The 25,130-nt window shown below is 41.1% G+C and overlaps 1 protein-coding gene across 6 annotated transcripts in view; it reads right to left on the bottom strand.

Annotated features, from left to right (window-relative positions):
• The window catches only part of caska (calcium/calmodulin-dependent serine protein kinase a), a 123,380-nt gene extending 98,606 nt beyond the window's left edge, over positions 1-24,774 (bottom strand). For 2 of the 6 annotated variants that reach the window (XM_047814798.1, XM_047814799.1), the window contains exon 1: positions 23,952-24,774. In XM_047814798.1, the coding sequence (XP_047670754.1) occupies positions 23,952-24,010 (59 nt within the window). In that variant the 5' untranslated portion in view covers positions 24,011-24,774. The remainder of the gene's footprint in view (positions 1-23,951) is intronic. The other 4 variants (XM_047814796.1, XM_047814797.1, XM_027164206.2 and 1 more) reach the window with 3 other exon arrangements.
• Positions 24,775-25,130: the final 356 nt, after the last annotated feature.

The following is a 25,130-nucleotide window of genomic DNA, read 5'->3' as shown; positions in this document are numbered from 1 at the left end:
ACGTTGTGTTTGTAACCTTTACAAAAGTCCACCACATTGTTGGTGAACATTCAGCTATGTCGCTTGGTGTGTCATCATCATAAGTAGAGATATTATCTGAGACTGCCTACCGTCTTTGTTTTCTCAACATGTTTCCTCACAAGAATTCAGTTCTAGCTTGAGAAGTAAGAGGCGGCTTTGCTCACCGGCGTTTTTGTATACGTGTGCGTTCCAGATAAAGCATGCCAATGAATCCACCTAGTTAAAATTATTCTACCATCAGAGGGGCTGATATGTGAAGAGCAGCAGATCAAATACATCGTTGCACTGTGGGAAGGATGACCAAGAGAAACATGATTACATCACACATAGTATGTATGTGACAAATAAAACCTTTGAACCTCACAGTGTCGAGGTGACACCACTGACGAGCCCTTTATCCACCCTGAAGCTATGAACAAAAAAAGAAATATCCTAAACAGAGAATCAGCCTGTCAGGCTAATGATTTGTCCAGCGCTGAATATGTGAAGAGAGACACAAATCAATGAGGCAGCCGGTTCATCCCACCCATCCAGCTCACATCCCCATAAGCAGCCCAGCTGAACTCTGGGATTACTGTTAATGCTCTAGTGCAGGCTGCCTCGCACCCCTCTGGGTAACGGAGAGAACGGTTAAAGCTGGTGCTACAGTGGATGATGCTGACTCGGAGTCCTGTAATGCAGGCACTGATGTCTTTGTTTTCTAGAGCGCATAGCACGCATGAGAAATTTCTGCTTCAGGCATGTTGGCAGCATGACACAGCTAGGTTTACACATGGACAGATCAAGTACGAAGGGATCGGCAGGGTCAGGGTCAAAGCGATGTGGCAGAGCGTCAGAAACACCACCTTCCAATGTGTGGATTTTATGTCATGATATGAAGAATAAAGAATCTCTTAATAGCTTTTCAGACGGGATTTTCTAGGCTCAGAATGCAGTACTCAGTTATAGATCAGTTATACCTCTTCTAGGTCATCCGGAAGACATTAGTAAAAAGTATTGGTCTGAACCTTGCTGAAAAAATGTGCTTACTTATTTCTCTTAAGCTGAAGATCAGCCCATATGCCACAGATTGGTCATGCCGTGAGAAATCAGGAAGACATCAGGCATCCCACACACTCACACCCTCATTCACAAACAGGGGAAATTTAGCGGAACCAGTTTTCCGGCATATTTTTGAGAGGGAAAAAAAGAAAAAAAAAGAAGAGAAACCCACACAGAAATAGGGAAAACATGTGAAACCCCACATGGAGAGTAACCTGAGCTAAGGAGTCCTGACAGACAACAACACTACAACTCTACACTCTAAGCCAAGGAGCTGCCCAAAATTACAGCGATTACTAAAATAGCTTTCAAACAAGATACAACCAGGGACCTTACAGAGGAAAGGCTAACATGAAATTACTGCTCTGAAAGCACACACACACACACACACACACACACACACACACACACACACACACACACACACACTTTTGCTGTAAAAATAATGAGCTCTACAGCAAAACTAGAACACCTCACATAAGAAAAACCTCATAAACCATTCGAAATGCATTGAACAACACAGTGGCTCTGGGGAAAAACACAAACACAGACGTACATTTTGCTTGAGCCTGTGTAAACACCCCTCTCCCTGTGCACAGGACAAACACAGCTTAAACCGACACGTAAAATGTGACGGGCAGGAACAGCAAATTCACGGCTCTACTCTAAGCAAATTACTACTGCACACTGAGGATGACCAGTGCTTAGCTCTGATGTGCTCGAACAGCTGGAGAAGACTGACGGTCAGTAGATGGATGGCTGTGGACTGCTCACATGGACACCACACAGCCTGAAACAACATCCCTTTTCTGGAGACTTTCACATGGATCCTCAAAGACCTTTCTGTGCTTATTCCGGTACACATTTACGGCATTCGGCATTCGACAATTTCCAGAGTGCTTTATATTTTTAACTCATTTTCTATACAACTGAGCAAACACTGCTAGTAGAGTAAATATTGCTATTCTCACTATCCAGGGTCACTCAGAGTTTCCTTTTAAGTTGAGGGTTCTTCCTTCTGCCATCTCGGGTAGATTTTTAAGCCCTGTCTGGCTCATGGATTGAAATCTACATTCAAATTACTGTAAAACTGCTTTGTGACTGTTCTTATCTATTTACCTGAGGCCAAAAAAATGTCATTTACACTTGTTTTGTTTGTGTCCATGTTCAGCACTGAATTGCTTCATCATGTCACACTCCTCGGTGGTGGTAATGTTTTTTTCTGAAACCTAGACACTCAGGGATTTAAGAATTTGTAGCTGGTCATCAGTATTTCTGTTTTAGCTAGAATTCTGGAGGCAATATGTTTAAATTTTCAAAAAAAACTGGGATTTCAAACCCATTTCTGCTTTCTGAGATCTGGAAGATGTTCAGAGGTAAAAACGGTGTCAGAACTGCAGGCAAAAAAAAAATATTCATTTGTTTATAATGAAAATGTCCAAAAAGTCGATTTCCATCCTAAAGCTAGTGTACTGGTAAAAAAAAAAAAAGGTAAAACAGTTCAACACAAATAAAATTAAACATGGCAGGACTGGATACAGGATTCTACTTTGGACACACCAGCCATTTCATTATCACCTCTACTGCCAACACAAGTGTAGGAGGAAGAAACAAGCAGCATACGAGGTTGGCAGAACAGGAAACTGAGGGGCTTCAGCCTACACACACGTGCACATACATAGCTCACCTGGCGCCGAGCTCCAACAAAAGAGCCGTCCTAAATTATTTATTGGGCTCAACGTTCACAAAAAAGGAGCTAGCACAGTTATAAAAATCACATCTACGCAGGATTCAAATACTCCTCTGATCCCAAACATCTAGTTTCCTAGAAAAGCAAGTGAGAAATACATTCCAAAGACATTTGGGAATTACACACACACAAACACGATTACATACATAAAGCCTCCGTGCACTAAAGTGACTCAGAGAACAGAGATATCAAGTCTGCTGCAGTTCGTTGAACGTGACAGCTACACACATACTGCACAGTAGGAGAGGATGACAGAACATAGACGCTATTTAGCAATGCTAATAACATGCCAATGCTTCTGCAACATCTGTATATACAAATGCAATGCCCTGTATAACAGCTTCTGAGAGTCTCAGCCCCCCACCCCCATATCCTCCCCAAGTGTTTTCCATTCCCTGTGCAGAAAGATGGAAGCTAAAGAGACATCATCACCACTTTATCTTGGACAGAGCGAGACGCTTTGTCATCATCAATAATTAAGCCATGGGTTTATTCCCCAACACATAACAGCACTTTGGTGTAATGCATCTGCAATCCTATCTGGCCTTGAATAATAAGGAACAGCTCCATGGCTCTGGCGGCTCGTGGAACTCTGCAAGGAACAACGATTGCATTACAGATGCATTTGGATGACATTCACGCCGGATAACAAATGATAGCATACAGATAGAAAAGACTTATGTTAATGACGAGAAGAAAAATGAACATGGCGGATGTTGCTGAGGCATCCATGTGTTCCTAACCCTGTCAAGTGACTTGTGCTGCTTGGGATGACAAAAATATCTAGTTTAAGTTACGATCTCTTCATGAATATTTATTTAGCATTTAACTAACCAAGGTCGGCGCTTCTCGACGGAGCAGAAAAACGTTATTTAAAAACAAAGTGACGTTCTGAATCTTTGAGTCCTAAGCTCAAAAACACACCCTTATGTTTCTGTCAGAGATTTAATGTAGCAGCACAGATCACTCCGAACCAAGCTACCTAATAACCTAGTTACACAGATGAAGCTTACTCTAAAGGCTTCTCATTGCTGCATATGATGCCCTAGCTGCAGCACTATTTGTGTAAATTGGACCCTTTAGCTTAGTAATCATTACCTTGCTGTCAGTAAAACTACTGCTGATCTGATTGTTCATGAACCCTGGACCCGAAAATCTGCTTTCTCTTTGATTCAGGTTACTAGATTCACCAGTAACTGTGATATTCTGTACAGGACACATTTTGTTTCACTTGCTTGCATTTATTAGTATGTTTTTAGACAGCAGTAGTGAGAGGAATTATATACTTCACTTTCACCGTATACATGTGCAGCTGCTTCATCAGAGGCATTGTTCATGTACTTGTCCTGCATGAAGGATTGAAAGCGGTGTCCACTAGCAAAAACGTTCCTGTTGGTCTGGCCCCCAAATTTCAAGTTCCAGTAATGTTTAGCGATTTCATTTCACGGTGACCCGATTTGTGAAATGTTGTGATGATTCTCGTTTCAAATTAAAAACCAAAATATTACCTTAAAAAACCTTAAATATAGAAAAATATAGAATATCCTAAAGACTGGTACTCAAAGCAGACCTTTCAATAGGTTTAAGAGATGTTTTCAAAAATTCTATTATCTGTAATTAAGAAAACATTTTTTTGTCTTTGTACTCAGTAATGGTCTACAGCAGTAAATATAAAACATGCGATTTTTTGTTTTTATTCAGTCATAGACTCGCATGGTGCTATACTGCATCCACTATTTACGTTGGTTTTACACCACTCAGAGAAGTCTTGTTAATTCCTGAGGACGTTCACATGCATCCCACCAAATAAATGCAGTATATATATGGAGCGGCCATCTTGTACTCGTAATGAATAGCAAGTATAGATCAGCCGTGGAAGGCGTTAGGATGACAGCAGGTCTTACACGAGAGCGGTGAGCAGAAAGTGCTGAGACGATCTGTTATCAGCATGTTACTGTTGTTATGGAGTAAGTGAAACACTAATCTGAGCACATTTAAACCGACCTGTCAGCCAGGCCTTCAGAGACATTTGGAACAGTATTCTATACAGACACAAATAAAATTCATTAACTGGAGTCTGGCCAAGCGGAGAGAACAGCAAGCAGTCCAGGATACACTCTCACTACTCTCACTCCCAATACTTCACTTGTTTTTTTCCTGCTGGCAGCATCTGGCTAAACAAACAGATGTGACTGTATTAAAGAAATACATTGAATACGTTGAGGAAACAAGCTGGAGGTGCAGATACAACAGTCTCCATAGTACATTACTACCATCACTAAAAGTGTTGGATCATGTCTAATCAGCCGTCCTGCAAAAAGGTCATAGATAAAAGTGCTAGAGTAACATCTGTATAGCAGGGAAGTCAGCCACAAGCTGGTGGGGAATTCAGACCATGTCCATTGTGGCCTGTTAACACCTGTAGTGTAACTCCTTTTTTTGTGTGTGATTGTTGGGGCCAAAATTACTGAATTTTCAGAATTTATTTGATTGTTTTTGTGATGCAACGTGCAGCGTTTTTTGTGCTTTTTTAGCTACTTAAATCGTTAAAATTCTGAGCACAGTATTGATATTTTAAACTACCACTGATGACACATATGTAATTTTCTTTAATAGCTAAGAGGTCTTTTGGCTGAATGTGTGCTGTGATGACGTCACATGATACGTCTTGTTAAATCTGCAGAAATCTTGAAAAACTACAAGCTGAATATTGTGCAGTTTGCAATCTGACTGCAAAAGGGCTGGATAGGGAACACACTTTGTTCATCTCTGTAATTATTTATTACATTATTATATAATACTATATATAAATCGGGGGTTTATTTATTTAACACAACCCTCATTTAGGCAAACATTTTAGAAAGCATATTTTGACAATCGAGCAACACGGGTTTAATATGAAGTTATGAAATTTCCAAAGCAACAAGTAATTATACTAGAAAAACTCCTGATGTAGTCTATTGAGATCAAATATTGAAGATGCATCAGGAACAATTTAGCTTTACTTCAGGTTGAACTGAAATAAAAACCTAGTCATAAAAACCTAAACTGAGTTCATTCCCTTCAACAAACGCTCAAAATAACAGCTAGAGATCTGGCCCACCTTCTCTGTCTGTTGCTAGAATCCACATGTGCTGAAGCGTGTCTGTTCCTCATCCAGAATCTAGCTCTCTGTATATCTGGACTAAGTCCTCCAAACACCATGGTTTAAACGTGTCGATCTAAAGCTCCAAACAGGACAGAACTCCCGCAGTCCTGCTGTCACGCAGCCGCAGTCAGCGGTGAAAGTGAGGAACACACTGCTCCTGCTAGCTCACAATCCCACATGTAAACACCCAGCAGCTCTATCTGCATTATGAGAGGAGATGGCAAATATTTAAGAAGGAGAGGGAGCTTCGCTTTGGTGAACAGGTAGACAGATTCACATTGGTGCATGCAGAGACAACCCTGAAAAAAAACAAGTATGCAAAACAGCAGCTGGAAGCATTTCCACAAGAGCTGCGCTTGCAAATTGACAATATGCAGAATGACTTGGTGAAGCTTTGAATGCTTTGTACGTTGAAAACGCTTTGTGTGTACTTGTTGAGAACTTGATATTGTGTAAAACGGCTGGCCTTCTGAACTGTAAGGACTTTCCTATGGCTCGTCTGCAGAAAGCAATCTAAACCTATCCCAAAAACAACCAACAGACACAGCACTTGACTCATCACACTTGCTGTTTGGAAGGATTATGAAAGCCCCACACTATTGTTTGCCTCCGAGTACAACCGAGTATCAGCCGATCTGCAGCTGATTAAGTGTCTTTTGCTCCATCGCTGCAGGGAACATATGGAGACCAGAAACAGTGCAGCATTACAAAGAGTTTGTGCCTTTCAAACTTTAGAGCATTTCTTCCATTCATTCATTCTGTCGAACAAAATGCAAAGCAGCAATGAACAAATGTAAGGGTAACCTGCACCATATGGTTAGCTGTTCGTTATTGTATTGTATACTAATGACCACATACACACACGGCTACGTGCAATTGAGCACTCGTACAATCTTTTTGCCTGCACACTGAGGATCCCGATCGTGACGTGTTTTGAGATAAAATACAATTTTTAACCATTCTCTTTGCAGAGGCCAAAAATTGGATTTTGTATGTGTTTTGATGTTTCTGTGTTTAACACGTGGTGCTAAATAGTTCATATGAAAGTAGACGCTCAGGGCTTTAAGAATTTGTACTTTTAAGTATTTCTGTTTTTACTTAGACTACTAAGAGCAAAACTCATAGACAAATTCCAAAATCCGCCCAACACAAAACAACATATGTTTCTATCTATATAGTAAATGGTGATATTAAACCCATCTCTGCTGTCTGAGATGCCTCAAGTGGGCGTTATATTCAACCACTAAGATTCTGTGTAAGGCTATCCAAATAGATGTCAAAACATCTCAAACTGAAAGCCAAAAGTCTCCTGACTTGTTTGTTTATACTGATTGAAGAAGTCTGCTAAGTCTAAGAGCATTAGTGAGGTCAGGCACTGATGTTGGGTGAGGGGTGTGAGGGTCTGAGGCAGACTTAATGCTTTTATTCATCCTAAAAGGTGTTATTGAAGGTTGTGAGTTCAAATCCCAGGACCACCAAGCTGCTAATGCTGGATCCCTGAGCAAGCCCTTAACCCACAATTATAAAATTTGATAAAACCAAGTCTCTCTGGATAAGGGTATCTGACAAATGCCACAAAGGTAACATACCATGTGTTTATGGAGCTTTTCAAATGGGAGCCACACCTAATTCCACCTGTTTAAATCAGTTGATCAAGGCTTTGATCAGATCCAGGGGCAGCTTCTGCTCTACACTGACCCTTCTCAAATAAAACTGGACACTCCGTCATCTACAACTATATGCTTTCATGTTTGTGGGAACAGTTTAGAGAAGAACACCATGTGGCTTTGATGGTCAGGTGTCGGTATCCTTCATTAGAAAGTCAGACACAGCGGTGGTAATAATAAAAAAAAAAAAACGCCCAAGATTACATGAGGAAGAAACTGGGTCTTCTTGTGGATAACACCAGATTGTGTGATTAGAAACCATTACTGAATGCATGTGTTTCAAAGCTGCAGTCGTTAGAGATAAATCTACTGTATAAAGGTGAGATGGGTAACTTTGGGTATAAACTGGCTTAAGCAAGTGCAGAAACTGGTTTTGGGAAGTAAAGTGAACATAAATCACTCACCAACGTTAGCTGGCTGTCTTATAGCTAACAAGAGACAAACATATAAGAGTGAATGTCTTTTTTTTTTTGCACTTTGCAAGTTGAATATGCCACAGTAGAAAATTATACCACAAGGCAAGGCAAGACAATCAGGGCATACACACATTCCCTATCCCACCTGAATAAACACTGGCATGCTCAGAGCCTTTATGCTGTGCCATGGTTCATTACAGTCCAGTATAAACAGACGTAAACATACCACAAGTGGCTGTATTTACTACAGAGAAACAGTGAAATAAAACTTTAATACAGGTCTCCTTTTTATTACTGTAAACACTGACAGCAGAAATACATCAGAGCAAATCCACAAAAATACTCTTACACCATCACAATTAACTTCAGGCTCCAAAAGCATTATCCGAAAAAAAAAAAATAAAAAATCATTTCACATACTGAGACCTTGAAGAGTCTTGCTGAAAGTCCTTTTATATCGACAGGATGAGAGCACATTTTCCAGCTGATGGCGTCTATTTGAAAAGACAGTGAAAAGATTTTAACAACGGGCAGCTGGACTGCTCTGGAGATTTACAGGATCAATTTGCCTGGAGTGCTTCCACATGTAGATAGAGGAGATGGAGCTTCAGCTCAGGTTGAGGGTGAGGGGGACACAACTGGAGACGGCTATCATTATGGTCCACCTTAAAGAAGATATGCCTACTATTATAACAGTGTTTAAAAGCCAAAGTGATGATCAGAGTAGGTACAGTATATGATAAACAGCTCCCAATGTCCACCACTCACGACCACGTGTGTTAAAGAGCCAGCAAGCAAAATCGGAGAGGGAAGAGTGATGTGGAGTTAGCATTCAATTCTTCCCTTATTATTACATGGCTATCTAGTGATGACAGCACGACAGTTGGCTAGTCTGAAGGCTTGGCGTATTTTCTGTGCTTTAAACTCAGTGAATTTCTCAGAGTTGCATCCATATTTTTAAATAGTCAGTTATCAGGAGTCTTAAATGTTTAAACAATAAACAACAAATTAACAATAATTTTTTTTTGTCGATGAGACATGACCGCTGTGTATTAGCTCCAAGTCTGAAAGCTAGTGAACAGATTTTTCCTGTTTGGTGAACATGCACTACAATGTAAGGATAAGGAAGCTAAAGCCTCCCTGCAGCATTTCAGCCCTGTCTCATGCTAACTGTGTACATCATCTCCTGCTGTAAACACAGATAAATGTGACACTCTAATACAGTAGTTTATTGTGTTTTTGTTTGTGTGTGTGGTGGGGGGGGCACTTAAATATTATATATATATATATATATATATATATATATATATATATATATATATATATATATATATATATATATATATATATATATATATATATTACTTCTAATTATTCCTTGGGGGAAAAAAAATAAGTCAACATGTCTGAAATGTCTGTCCCTGTAAATAAGTTTATTTTCCTGCTCTGTGTTTGCTGTAACAGTGCGCTGGTTCACGAATGGTGTGTAACACTGTATGACCACACATTATGATTACTATGTTTTCAACCAGACAGCAATACTTTTGGCATAACTTGCAGTGCCATTATATTTCTTACCTCCCACCCCACTCTAGCCCACCCTCACATCTGTGTGTACAATATAATTTCTGTAATGCTCAGATAAAGATGACAGCAGGTAAATACAGCGACCGGGTCTTTAATACTTAAACTCCTTACTGTTATACCTCATATTCTGTCATTGTGACACACTTTTTACTACAGTAGCATGCTTGGAGTGCAGCCTGGAACACATCTTAAATTTACTCACTTACCACTTACAAGCATCAGATTAATGGAGATGCAGTGGACAGTGTTGCATTATATCGCTTTAACAACGCACGAGTTGCTCTGATAATAACCACCTTCATTCCTTCACAAGGGAGGTGCATTCAGTGAAGCCTGGATGGTTGAAATGAAGTGTGTGTGCGTGTGTGTGTTTGTGTGAGAGAGAGACTGTGGTGTGGGAGTGAGCGGATATGAACACTGGAATGAGGTTGCCAGTAGGTGGGACCTTAAACAATACTGTACTGATGACAAAACCTACCTCGACAGCAATGCCATGCTTACTGACAGCAGTGTGTGTATGTGTTGCAGTACTCATGCTCACAGCCTAATAGGAGTACAATACACATCACTGTTTCAGTCTAAAATTATGTGGGTGAAATGATGCCTGCTGAGTCAATTTCAGCACACAGCTGTGGAACAAAGTGCAAGGCTGCATGATGGAGAGAGGACTAGAAGGTCAGCAGAGCCTGGAGCTGCAGCTGCCCGAACGACTACGGCCCAGAGTGCCGGACAGTTCTCAGCTGTAAATTCTCCAGAGTGCTCCATCGGTCTCACTAACACAATCACAGCTCATTGCCACCGGCTCACACTGAGTAAAGAACAGTGGAGGAGGAAAGTCGCGAGCCTCAAGGAATATGTGCAACAGTCTCACACGCTGCTCTGTCTAAATCATGTATCGACTAAGGCTGGGAGAAAAGATGATATAATACGTTTTTCAGAAATGTCCTGGATATTTGAATATAGATTTTATATTAAAATAAAAGAATATGCTGCACACACATACATACATATACACACATACATACATATACACATATATACACACACACACACACACACACACACAGAAACAAAATAATCATTGTTACTTCAGCTGTCTGTTTTAATGTTATCATCAAACGGTAATTTGTAAAAAACAACACTACAGTATTGCTGCCAGCTTGCAAACAAATATTGTGTATTGTAGAAATGTCTTTGTGACTCATGATATTCTGTCAGATCACCCAGCTGTGGTATAAACTGTATGACAAAGAACACCATGCTTTTCACATACAAGAAAACATCATTAAAAAAAAAGTCCATCATAAGATAAGGATCCAAACACCACAAATTCACAAGATGCTAAAAGAAAGAGTTTGATTTGATATTGATCGTGTTCTGGAGAAACGACCGGTCGGAACGGGAGCCGAGCCAGAACTCTCTCCTCTCCTTGTTTAATCATGCAGAATAGACATACGACATCTCATCTCTGTCTTCACAGCCAAAGAGATTTTACCTGACGAATGAATCATAGAGGTTTCTGTAATGATATTGATATTCTGAGTAATGTGCTCATTAATAAGCCTGATGAATTTTCAGTGTCTCGCACAATTAAGCATCATTCTGTACAGACATTACATAAGATGCTAAATCTTCACAATATGTTTTTTCATACATGATAAAATAGCAGAGTTTAAATAACTTTAAAAAAAGTTCACAGACAGGTGATGTGCTCTAAAGAAAGGAAAAGAAAAAAAAAAAAAAAAAACACAAAACATAAAAAAGCGTCTCCCATGTGATTTCTAGGCAGTGTGACTGAATCTGTGGAGGATCCGGCTGAGGTGAGAGGTGGAGTAAAGTGCTCTTAGCTGCTGATTGTAGTGATAATCACACAAGCACAAGTTTACAATCCATCCCAAACATAAAGCAGGCAACTAGAGGGTCAGAACTAAACTAATGTGTTCTTATTTCTAAGGGCATTTTCTCTATAGATATACATGTCGAATGAATGGAAACGACGGAATATGTATAAAATAGTGGAAGATAGTCCCAAGTCCATCCCTTCAGGACACATCCAGAGGCAGTGTGTGGTTTTGAAGATTATGTTGTAAGGAAATGTTAGAGAGGATGGTAATTGGGTGCATGAGGGAAGACCAGACGCTGTCTCTCTTTGGTGTGCCAAAGCTGCCTGCCAATATCTAAATTAAAACGGCTCAATTTGTGCTAACGAGAGCCTCCTTTATCAGTTCAGTCAGCAGATCAGATTGTCTGTCTGTAGATCCACCTACTCTGCATTATTTCGTCTGTGTGAAAAACAGAAGACACGCAGCAGTCGCACGTGGTTAGGTGTCGCTTCCCACTCGCAGGCAAAACGCAAGGTTATTAAATACAATTGAATTCAGGCATTCGGTGAAGACAGGATGATTACTGTTTGCAATATTCTCCTTCTCACATGCTTAAGTACTGTTCTTAATGCAGTGCTTTCACCATCCTGCCCACATCGTACATGGAGGCGATACTAGCCTTTCTTTTTTTCTTTTTTTTATTAGCATTTGGCTTAAAATTCCACATTAACTTAGTGGAGCTACTAAAAAACAGGCTTTTGTCTTCTTGTGGCGTCTGTTACAGCCAGATAACGATCTATTTGTTATTGTAGAGTAGATGGATAAAAAGGCAACAGAAACATATATTCTGGAGGTTAGTTAAGGTTTACGGTTTTAGTGCAGTATACAGATGCACTCAGCTCTTAGTGAAGTTTCATTTCTCTCTGTGGAGAGGAACAACTGCTAAATGGTGTAGGAAAGCTGCTATGTGCTATCCAAAATGTCAAAAGGCTGATGTGTCCTCAGGGCCTTTATCAGTACACTGTGGTCTCTGTGGAGCTGGAGGCTTCTATACACTGTGATAAAGAGCAAAGCCCTCATCAAAATTACTGAAGTTCACAGAGAGGGTAGAGGGTCAGCAGAACCTAGTCAAATAATACACTCTTACTCTGGCTCTCACACGCTCACTCTCGCTCACACACACACACACATTCACATGCTCTCTCACACACACACACACACACACACACACACACACACACACACACACACACACACACACACACACACACACACACACACATTCACATGCTCTCTCTCTCTCACACATGCTCTCTCTCTCATTCTCTCTCTCTCTCTCTCTCACTCACTCACACATGCTCTCTCTCTCTCTCTCTCTCACTCACTCAAACATGCTCTCTCTCACTCACTCACTCACACATGCTCTCTCTCTCACTCACTCACACATGTTCTCTCTCTCTCACTCACTCACTCACTCAAACATGCTCTCTCTCTCTCACTCACTCACTCACTCAAACATGCTCTCTCTCTCACTCACTCACACATGCTCTCACTCACTCACTCACTCACACATGCTCTCTCTCTCACTCACTCACACATGCTCTCACTCACTCACTCACTCACTCACACTTTCTCTCTCTCTCTCACTCACTCACACATGCTCTCTCTCTCTCACTCACTCACACATGTTCTCTCTCTCTCACTCACTCACACATGCTCTCTCTCTCTCACTCACTCACACATGTTCTCTCTCTCTCACTCACTCACACATGCTCTCTCTCTCTCACTCACTCACACATGCTCTCTCTCTCTCTCAATCACTCACACATGCTCTCTCTCTCTCTCACTCACTCACACATGCTCTCTCTCTCTCACTCACTCACACATGCTCTCTCTCTCTCACTCACTCACTCACTCAAACATGCTCTCTCTCTCTCACTCACTCACTCACTCACTCAAACATGCTCTCTCTCTCACTCACTCACACATGCTCTCTCTCTCACTCACACACACACATGCTCTCTCTCTCACTCACTCACACATGCTCTCACTCACTCACTCACTCACTCACACATGCTCTCTCTCTCTCACTCACTCACACATGTTCTCTCTCTCTCACTCACTCACACATGCTCTCTCTCTCTCACTCACTCACACATGCTCTCTCTCTCTCACTCACTCACACATGCTCTCTCTCTCACTCACTCACACATGTTCTCTCTCTCTCACTCACTCACACATGCTCTCTCTCTCTCACTCACTCACACATGCTCTCTCTCTCTCAATCACTCACACATGCTCTCTCTCTCTCTCAATCACTCACACATGCTCTCTCTCTCTCAATCACTCACACATGCTCTCTCTCTCTCAATCACTCACACATGCTCTCTCTCTCTCTCACTCACTCACACATGCTCTCTCTCTCTCACTCACTCACACATGCTCTCTCTCTCTCTCTCTCTCTCTCTCTCTCACACACACACACACACGTTCTTTCTCTCTCTCTCTCTCTCTCTCACACACATGCTCTCTCTCTCTCTCTCACACACATGCTCTCTCTCTCACTCACACACATGCTCTCTCTCTCACTCACACACATGCTCTCTCTCTCACTCACACACACACATGCTCTCTCTCTCACTCACACACACACATGCTCTCTCTCTCACTCACACACATGCTCTCTCTCTCACTCACACACATGCTCTCTCTCTCACTCACACACATGCTCTCTCTCTCACTCACACACATGCTCTCTCTCTCACTCACACACATGCTCTCTCTCTCACTCACACACATGCTCTCTCTCTCACTCACACACATGCTCTCTCACTCACACACACACATGCTCTCTCTCTCACTCACACACATGCTCTCTCTCGCTCACACACATGCCCTCTCTCTCGCTCACACACATGCTCTCTCTCGCTCACACATGTTCACTCTTGCTCACACATGTTCACTCTCGCTCACACACACTCAGTCTCGCTCTCTCACACACATGCTCTCTCTCTCTCTCTCACTCACACATGTTCACTCTGGCTCACACACACTCACTTGCTCACTCTCGCTCACAAACACTCAGTCTCTCTCTCTCACACACATTCACATGCTCACTCTCACTCATATGCTCACTCTCATGCACTCTCTCTCACACATGTTCACTCTCGCTCACACACACTCACTTGCTCACTTTCTTTCACACACACTCACATTCTCTCTCTCTCACACATACACACACACGCTCACTCTGTCGCTCGCTCCCTAGCGCGCACGCATGCACCCATTTACTCTCTCACTCTCTACTAGTTCAAAACATGGCTCTCAGTGTAGCCATCTGCAGGCTGTTCAAACTTACTGTGTTCCCTCATTCATTCTTTCTGTAGTTACTGATCAACAGCTAGAAGCCACAAAAAAATCCCAGCAGTCTTCAGGAGTCTAACAGACCCAGATCGCCAGGTGGCTGTGCCACTGATAAAAAAATGTAATTTTTATAGCCTTCTGTTCACCCCAGTGATATCTGCTGGTCAACGATGCATTGTGTAGGACTTTCCTCCTGATGCATTCCACTCAAAATGATAGAAAGCAAACGACTGCAAGGACTTATTGCCTTGATCCTGCACAGCATGAAGAAGTGGTGCATCCTCAGGGGTGACGTGTGCTTCAGCAGCCAGTGAATCCAACAGTAAAATGGCTGTGCAGCAAAAAGGCCAATTTATTTTGGATATTTAGTCTTGCTGACAAAACAGGTAGTGCAGAAGTGCCTGTGGTGACGGTCATTCAGATTAATCATGACATTCATTTAAGCGATCATATACCTGCGTGTTTTGAGATGTAGAAATAGGTGTAGAGTTGAACTTCTGTCTCTTTAGAGCAGATGTATTAAAAGTGCCTCTAATTATTCCCCAGATCCACTCTTAATGGTGCAGTTGATCTTGACAGCTTGGTATGGAGTTTTATGAGCTAGTAAAAGGTTATTATCAGATGGAGGCAGGCTAAAGTGGTGCACCTGCCAGAAAGGAAAACCAAGTGTAGTGCAGCAGACTATAAAACAGCCATATAACAAGTTCAGCATGGGATTAAATGCTGAATCAGTATCACATCAGATTTGATACCTTTCCCGTCCGTCATAACAGATGTGATGTTTAAGACGCAACACTGATAAACAGAGGGTCCAGTCAGATCTGGTGGACTATCTGGACTATTAAAATGCAATATAAAAATTCTTATTGTTATACAGACCTGTACAAATCCCACATATTAAAAGTTCATATTACAGGATCACCCCCTCCCCAAAATATTAGATATGCTAGACAAGCTTTAATAAAAAAGCACACTGCTTAAATGATATTTGTAAGCCAGTCATTGACTGGTGTATAAAAAAGGCAAATTAAAATAATGTAATGTACCTCCATACAAACAAAACCCAGCAATTAAATCTAATTAAAATAAGAAATTGCAAAACTTGCTAAAACCACCAGGAAGCACAGAAAACAGAGAGCTTGTTAACAGAGAGCTTTAGTGAAGACACAAACAGTGTTTTGGTGCCACATGAAGAGTTTGGAGGCTCCTATTGTTTCAGAGACCTCCAGGCAAACTGGGGTTAAAATATAAAATCCATTCATGTAAATGTGGTCCTCACAGCATACCGAGAGTGACATGTGATGCTGTGATGAGAGTGAAGAGGAAGTATCAGATGGTGCAGACAAACTCTAGGACATACGGGGGATTCTATCATCACGTGCAGCATTATATCAAATAAATATGACAGACATAAGCAAAGGCATAGAGCGCTCATACAAGGAGAGCTTGATAAAGATGTAAAGAGCTATGTGGCATTGCTGAGTGCAATGAGCACACACAAACTCTCCGAACACACAGAGAGAGAGAGAGAGAGAGAGAGAGAGAGAGAGAGAGAGAGAGAGAGAGAGAGAGAGAGAGAGAGAGAGAGAGAGAGAGAGAGAGAGAGAGAGGAAAGTAGATAAGCGGCTGTGACATGTTGCTGGAGGGATGGAAAGAAAGCCAGACTGATGGGAGTTGAGCTGAACTAATAGGCTGCAAGTGGCTCACACTACACTCGGCCTGTCTGTTATACACTCACAGAGCCACATGCTATAGCTTCAATAAATAAATGAGCACATTACTGAATAATTACCACATCATAACAGAAAATGTTTATGCTCTTTTCTTATTAACTATATTCTATGTTTTAAGTCCCTGTTAAATATGGTAGATTTATATTACTATACAACTATACGCACGCACGCATGCACGCATGCACGCACGCACGCACGCACACACACATAATTACTAAGTGACAATCAGTTAAGGCTCACAATATATGCTTGAAATGATCAGCTGTAAAATCTGGACTGCCCTGTGAAAGTTGTCTGCCCTCTTCCACATACACAAAGTTCACCAACACCTACGATTTGATAGTGATGCTATGAGAGACAGGGGTGAGAGACTATGCCATTCCTCCCACCCACTGAATACATCCAAATACATCCACAGATGGCTTTGGCATTGTGAGAGATTCATCAAGGGTGACTGCTTCTCTATCAAGCCACTCAGGAGCCTTCCTTTATTGATGTGTTCAGTGTTCAAAATATGCTCCAATTTTCTAAGTTGAGCTATTAAATGGCCAGGTAAAACAGACAGGAATACCCAGGATCACTGCAACAGAGGATGAAGATGTTTATACAGTGTTTACGTTTACAACACAAGACAACAGGGTAAGTGACCCATTTCACTGGAAACAGTTTTCACTGTGGAATTGATAATATAGCTATAGGTCAGTAAGTAGGAGTGAGTTAGTCAGGGCTGAGAGTCACAGACAGGGCATCAGAGCCATGAGTGACGGGGTAATGCCTTCTTCTGTAAGTGAGAAAACCTGGCAACTCACACAGCTCCTCTCAGAGCAAGACTACAAAGCAAAGATACTCCACACTAGCTTGAACCTTTATACAGACAGTATACCTTAAACAGATTAAAGATTTAGGTGGTTTTCACACTGAACATGTTTGCCGAATCGGAGTGTGACTGTTCATGGGTTCAGTAAAGCAGCTCATCCACAAGGTGCCCCTGCCACTCACGGCACACGTGTGCAGTGGAAATGAATGATGTCTTCCACTAAAACAGATGCACAGGTTACTTTACTTCCTGAATGAATGAGGACCTGGGTGCAAGTTGAGCTCACATTCAAAGGGAATCACGTCACCCTTCCGATATAGCTGAACTTCCAGGTCTCCGGTTCTGTACCACACTGTGCTTCCCAGCCCACGTGGCAGCTTTCACCTTACCAATTTACTGGAAACCATGCCTTGTTTCAGACTAAACTGCCAGTGTGACAGAGATCATTTTACTGCAAAGTGGTGCAGACAAACACAATCCCAATACCAGGATTTAAAAAAAGAAATAAAAATAATGGGAAACACTCATTAATTGTTAACAGTCGATACGAGTAAAGCATGGATGCCTAGTAGAGATAAAAGATCGTTGTGCTGCAATCCTGGAAAACACAGGAAACAGAGTTTTGAGGAAATAAACAAATACGGGATGTAAAGCTTATGCAAGAGGACACTAGTTTATTAAGAAATGCAAGGGAACTCTCTGGGGTAAAGTGCATCCAAATAATAGCATGTTATTTCAAAGTGTCTTGTTTAATGAGGAACTAGAAAACTAAAAGCATTTTCCTATTTGCTTTTCCTACAGTTTTGCGTTTTGTGTGTGTGTGTGTGTAATATAGGACACACCTACTGTACATTCAGAGGATCACACAGCTGCACTGCTCTCTGTCCTCAGTGCATCAACCCATCAAACCACAGCAGTCAGCAACTCAGGTGGGACACAACTGTGCATACAGAATACCAAAAAGCACTAAAACGGACACTCGGTCAAACAAGATGTTGAAAAGCTCTTTAAATTCCCAGTTAGAAGTGTAATTAAACATTGTATGCTGTGGTTTAATGAGGCTGCTGACCTGAAAGGGGGCATCAGTGTAGTAGTACTCAGTGCAGTGTCCATGATGAAGTGACATGAACAACTGCATTGGATCTGGACCTAGTTTGGGGATGGGGACACAGCCTTCAAATAACATCATGAGATTTTATATTTACATAATATTTGATATGTATTTGGGATATTTTCTGCATTAATAATATTCTGACACAACTCTCAAACGTTTATATTATGGAGGGCAGATGACTGTAACAAGTGACAAATTTAGTCATCTCACTTCTTTTTTTTATTCTTTTATCATTATTTACAAATAACATGAAAATTCAGAAATACCAGAGATAGAGATTACACTGGGCTCCCTGGATCTGTGACCCCGTGATGCTCCCTGCCACCATGTTACTCTGGTTTCCTTTAGCTTTTGGGAAATAGGACCAACGAATTGGCTTCGTTCAAAAATCTTACAGCCAAAAATAACACCGTGAGCAGATGAGCCTGCTCTGTGACAATACGATGTGAGAGTGGGCACTTGTGTACTTTATATAAAATCAAATAAACAAACAAACAAACAAACAAACAAACAAACAAACAAATAAATAAATAAAAATAAAAAATCCCTGTGCACACATCTACATTAAGGAATACTCTGAAGACTGTATAATGCTTTGTCACAAAGCTTTTTTCTCTCAAGCAGATAAACTGATGCGTTTAAATATTTAATATTGCGAGCACTGAGAACACTATGCTGCTGTCGTCATGTGCAACTGTGCACAAATGTTCTACTTCTTAAAACCTTAGCAAATAAGTGCACATAAAACTTCAGGCAGATATGTATGTAGAAGGAAAAAACAACAACAACAACAACAAAAAAAAACCCCGAATAAATCCGGATTTCTCAGGCTATTACAGTTTTTTCTTCAAAGGTCACATGAAACAAGGTTAATGCTAAGGTTAAGCTGAGAAGCAGAAAACTTAGGAGACACATTATGATATTACGAACACGTGTGCTTTTAATAGCACAAGCTTGATAATGCACATATTTTTACCGTTCCTGTTGAAATACCCTAAAGCCTATCTCCATTCCTGTTATGCCCAGCCCATAAGATAGCCATGATAGTGCCACAGCTCCTGTTCCTGTTCCTGTACAGCACTCGGTGTTAGTCAGAGTTAAAGCAGTTTTCACAATATGATTCTGTTCATAGTCATAAGCGTTCATTTCTAAAGCAGGTAGTATTAGGCTGTTTATGAGTCACTGTTCAGCCAACAGTACAGAAGCTCTTTTTTGTTGTTTCTTTTTTCAACCATATCTCATGATTACTGAGACATTATAATGATTATGATGCAGATACAGTAAAAAAACTGCCTAAACCTGGTTGTATGCTGTTAAACGCTCGAGTGCCACCAAAGCACGTATAAATGGTGTAAAAAAGCAGCGGCACAAAACATATGTAACAAGACGTGCCTGTTTGAGAGAACCCCCGATGCAGGCTACTATTTAAAAATAAAACACAGGGCTTAATGACGAGCGTCCTGAGTCACTGCTGCTTTGGCTGCCATCGACCGAGCTCAGAGCGATACAAAGCCACGGGAAGTCAAAACACTGTCAGGGGAAGTCATGCTCGTCACCCTCCAGCATTCTCCAAGGAACACATGTCTCTCATCTACAAATCAAAGCTAGTAACACACTCTTCTAGTGACATCATTATTTCCAATTAAAGCTGAAAAAAAGCAGCAGTGCTCCAGGAAGGAAGGCTGGGTCCAGGGGTACAATTCAGGGAAGGACAAGATGTTTACTATCCACATTTCATTTTTATACTTTTGTGCTAGATTTGACTATTTTGGTTGCATATTCAATGGTAATAAAGTAATAAAGTAAATGATGTAACCCACCAGTCAAGAGTTTGGACGTGACTCATTAAATCTTCAGCATACGTGACAACTCCTTCAAAACTGCTAGAAAATTCTCAGATGATTATCTGAGGAAGAGAGTTGAGGGAATAGCAAGCATTTGCAAATCTGCTTCAAGGCAAAGGGTAACTAATCTAAAATACAAGACCGTTTTGGTTTGTTCAACCCGTTTATGGTTAGTTATTTGTTCACTCTCTCTCTCTGATACATTCATTACAGACGTACTCAGTTCTGCATTTTTACTGTGACACAGGTGGTGATTTTCTTTGTTTTCTGTCAGGGAGGCGTGTTAAATGATGCTGACTGGTGGGAACTAATGCAATCTAATAAAAAATTTCGGTTAAATGCAGAGACCTGCTTGTTTAGACACGCCGGGAACAAGCCTGCAGGCTGCCATATGAGCGTAACGTAAGGTCAGTTCCCACCATGTGTCACAGAATGACATGTGTAAAATATAAGCAGTTGGAGGTTTAATGTAAGCATATCATTTATATTTGTAAATGAAAGTGAGCAGGTGTGGAACGTTATCATCTCATTAGTCCTTTCGGTGAGTAATAGGCGCAGGTTCCTCTGGTCTTTACGGGCTGCTGGATGCTTTCCTTTCATCGGCTGACACATCATGTGCATAACTTAGCCTGTGTGAAATGTAATTGAAATGTATATGAGGGGAAATTGGGCTTGAAGTACACATATGACGTGTAAATAAAGTGCTATGACATGCAAATAATTCAAGTTTCCACGCAGCTGAAGCTGACTCCTAATTTGTTCTCAAATAACTGCTGATGTAGACGCTGTACAACTGTTTGATGAATCAGACGTACAACATGCACTCAAATCTGTACACTCATTTCTACAAAACTCTGACCAATAAGGGTTTATTTCAAGCTATTGATTTCAATCAGATTTTGCACTGTATTCATTTCCCCCAACAATGCCACATAGGCACATATGCAGTGGAATGTTATTGTAGTCCTGACTAATCAAAACATTTGCCAGATTAACAGCGTGACATTTTGACAACTAAAACAGATGCTTTGAGAGAAAAAAGTGCTTGTCCTGGACTCTGTAAACAAGTAAAGCGAAAACAGAGGGGCCGTACAAAACTATCAGAAAATGTCCCTGTGAGGAAATGGTCCTGAATGCTGCATGATTCTGGCCCACAGGGGGAAAAAAGAAAGAAATATTAGTGTGTGTCTTTTGCTTGGGAGTAACTTTGATGTGGGCTCACACTTTTAATCAGATCCACTAAGAGCTAATTCTACAAACTGAATGCGGCTAAATTTCTGGATCAGGTGAGTAACAAAAAGCCTGCAGCCACAGCAACACTTTACGAGTCATGATGCTGTATAGGATACAGTGAGAAAAGTGGAATATGTGGACAGTTTACTTTAAGGAAAGGAGGAAGGGAATATTATGTATAGTTCACATAGAAATATTACGCTTTTCAATAAAGCATGTTTTCAGTGCTTATACTAAACTAATTGAAACAAGTTTCTAATTAGACTGAATTATATAGTGTGTCAGTGAGTCAGGTCATGTAATGTGAACATAAAACAGTTACATCGTCAAACCTAACCAGGATGTTACCGCTGACGTTATCCCATATTAACTGGGGTAATGTTACTCGGTTCAATCACATTAGGTACAAAACATACAAATCATGTGAATTCAATGAGCTTTTTTCAGTGTGTGTGTGTGTGTGTGTGTGTGTGTATACGGACAGTTTTAGAGTGAGAGGCCTGTATGGGAGACGTTGGCTTCTCTCTACTTCAATGGCTAAGTCTGATTGACGTTAGCAAGATCGCCAGCATTGATCACTGACTTTAAAATTCTCCAGCTAACTGACAAATCCTGTTCAATACAGAATCCCAGAAACACAAGCTAAAAACGTAGCACCTACACTGACCACAAATTAAAACAATATATTTTCCTGTTCATACAATCAGTATTTTCTCATAAACATTTTCACATTCATCTGTGCAGCAAGTGTCATTACTGGAGCATGTCATCAACATAACAGACATGTTTTCACAACAAAATATGGCAAAGCACAATAAATTACTAGACAATCGTCTTCTTTTACAGTCATGCACATATTAATGATGTTATGGTCCAAATTAACACAGAGAGACAAACACTTTGGTAATAATTTCAAAGAACCTGAAGCAAGACACACGCTTATGAGCAAGAAAATCAGTATGAGGGCCTCAGTGCAGAAACAACCCAAGTGTGGATCAGTCAGGTAATGAAAGTCTGTCTGTCTGTCTGTCTGTCTCACACACACAAAATATAGTACAAGTGTCTGTATATTTCATTGATTCAGACAAATACAGAATGAGTGAAGAAGATATTGAGACTGAATAAAAGAGTTTTCACACAAAAAGAAAATAAAAGAAAAAAGAAAACACGCAAACACACACCAGAACAATCTTTCACCACTCATTCAATCATTTTTGTATATTACAGTATACAGCCAGTGGTGGAAGACTAACAACCGCCTGCAACACATGACAGATGCACGGTTAATATTAGGCTTCCTCACCCGCATATACATGCTGATTATGTTGGTAGAGGATTTTATTCATCAGGTAATGCTCAAGTGTTCAAGATTTGACAAATGATTAAAAAAATAAAGATCAGTTGTGACTTCAGCTTCGTTGTCTTTAACAGTGTTTAATAAAACGGTTCTTCCAACTAGGAGAGCTGAAACATTTCACCTTATAAAATACCGTCCTTTATATTTCTTACACCGCATACCACTATGGTCCAAGTATCTCTCAGTGCAATACTCGGTGTATGGTTTCTCTGAGAGGTCTATAACTTTGAGCTTGCTGATACATGTGTGGACCCACCCTTATGTCACAAAACTTCCCAAAGTCACCAAACTTGTACCACAGATTCGCTCATGTCGAATATGTTACACAATTATCTCTGAACTCTGTAGACAGAAAAGGACGTGAATATAAAGGCACACAATGGAAGCGGACACGTTGCTCAGGAGGCATGAAAATCAACTTCACAATGCATAATTCTTAGAAATTCAAGTACCATACTACATTATTGTTTTGTACCTAGGGTGGTACCATTGTGCAAACTATTTTTGTAGCTGTAGTATGGAATTTACAGCAAATCCTGTAGTATCGCCCCCTCACATCATCTCGAAGGGTATATAGTTCAATCCAGGTTTCTTCCAGGATCTCTTGGTTTCCTTCCACTTCCCAAAAACATGCCGGATTCTTTTAACTAGTCCCAAAGTGTGTAATAGTGTGTGAATTAGTGCATGTTAAACTGACATCCCATCCATGACCCTGAGCCTTAGTGTAAGTGATTGAGTATCTTTTACCTGGCAAGGTCCATGTGCTGTGTGCATTTTAAAAAGTATGCACATGACATTTCCAGGTGATAAATACTCTTAAAGGTACCATGACACCACACCACACCGACAAAAGAAGGATAGAGATCATTCAAAAAAAAAAAAAAAAAAAACATCTGTGACAAGATACATTGTGAGTGCAGTCTTAAGACATGATGGGCTTTGCATCCACGGTCACCTCGTGCACAAAACATCAATCATCAAAGCAGGTAAAGTGCAGTGAAGGGGGGAGTGTAACAGAGCTACAACATGACACTTACTTCCCAATGACCTCGCACAGCTCGTAAACGTCTTCGAAAAGGACGTCGTCGTCGGCCATGGTCCAACAACCAGACGGGACAATTTCCTGCCCGAAATGTGTCCACGATGGGTGATATTTACACTCTGAAGTGCTCCCCGTGAGCCGAAATAGCAGGCGCTTGTGAACGCGCCCCAAATTCCAGCGAGCGAAAAAAAAATATCTTCGTGTTTTTTTTCTCCTCTTTCCTTTCTCTTCTCCGTGAAGGACTGAGTTACAATAAGCAGAAGGAGCGAACAGAGTGAAAGCGCTAAGCCCCGCTCAGCTCTCACTCTTCTGCCCCACCTTATGCTTCTTCCCAGACTCCCTTTAATTAATCCGGCGCTTACAGCAAACTCTTGGCCACGTTTAGTCTTTATCAGCTTTCTAAACAACTCGCCACATGTACAGCTTTCAGCGGCTCCTCTGTGGAAGTGTGTCAGTCCAGCTGTCTGTCCTTCTAAATCGCTACAAAACTACTCGCTTGGACAAGAACAAGTCGCTTTGGAGGCAAAAGGAATATTCTCATGGCATGGAGACGCTCCGTAAATACGCGCTCATAGCTTCCGCTATTACACGGGACTCGCTGTCTGTCCCTAGTTTTTTTCCCCCCAGCACGGCTCCAGCTCTGCTCTGCTCTTCTCTGCTCTGCTCTTCGCTTCCCAGCCGCTCCTCTGCTCTTTCTGCTCCTACTAAACCCAGGCTCCGCCCTCTCAAGGTTATGAAACTGGAAATCCAGGCGCCACAATGGCTCCAACCGGCTCGGTCGTGTTCCGGAACTACCGCAGTGGAAAACGCGGAGTACATGAGCCGCAATGGCGACTAGAGCTGGTCTATGAAGCCCCAGTTTCCTAATGTCAGTTACTCTCAGGACGTCATGTGGTACTGAGTGGTGTGTATCCAAGAGCGCGATTGTCTTCAGTGGAGTCTCAGTAATGTGCGCGTTAATTGGATAAACATTAACAAGGCAGTATATACAGTATATTACACAAATTAGCAAATGAGCCATTTCTTATCAAGACATTTTTAAAAACACTTATGAAAACCACACTGGATAAACATTGGGGGAAATGCAAATAAATAGGCTGTGTTAATAAAATTGTGTGCTGTTAATAACAGCACACAATACACACTAAATGGACAATTGTTTGGTGACACCAGA

This window comes from Tachysurus fulvidraco, chromosome 6, assembly GCF_022655615.1.
Source record: "Tachysurus fulvidraco isolate hzauxx_2018 chromosome 6, HZAU_PFXX_2.0, whole genome shotgun sequence".
Taxonomy (NCBI): domain Eukaryota; kingdom Metazoa; phylum Chordata; class Actinopteri; order Siluriformes; family Bagridae; genus Tachysurus; species Tachysurus fulvidraco.
This window is presented reverse-complemented; position numbering and strand designations above follow the sequence as displayed.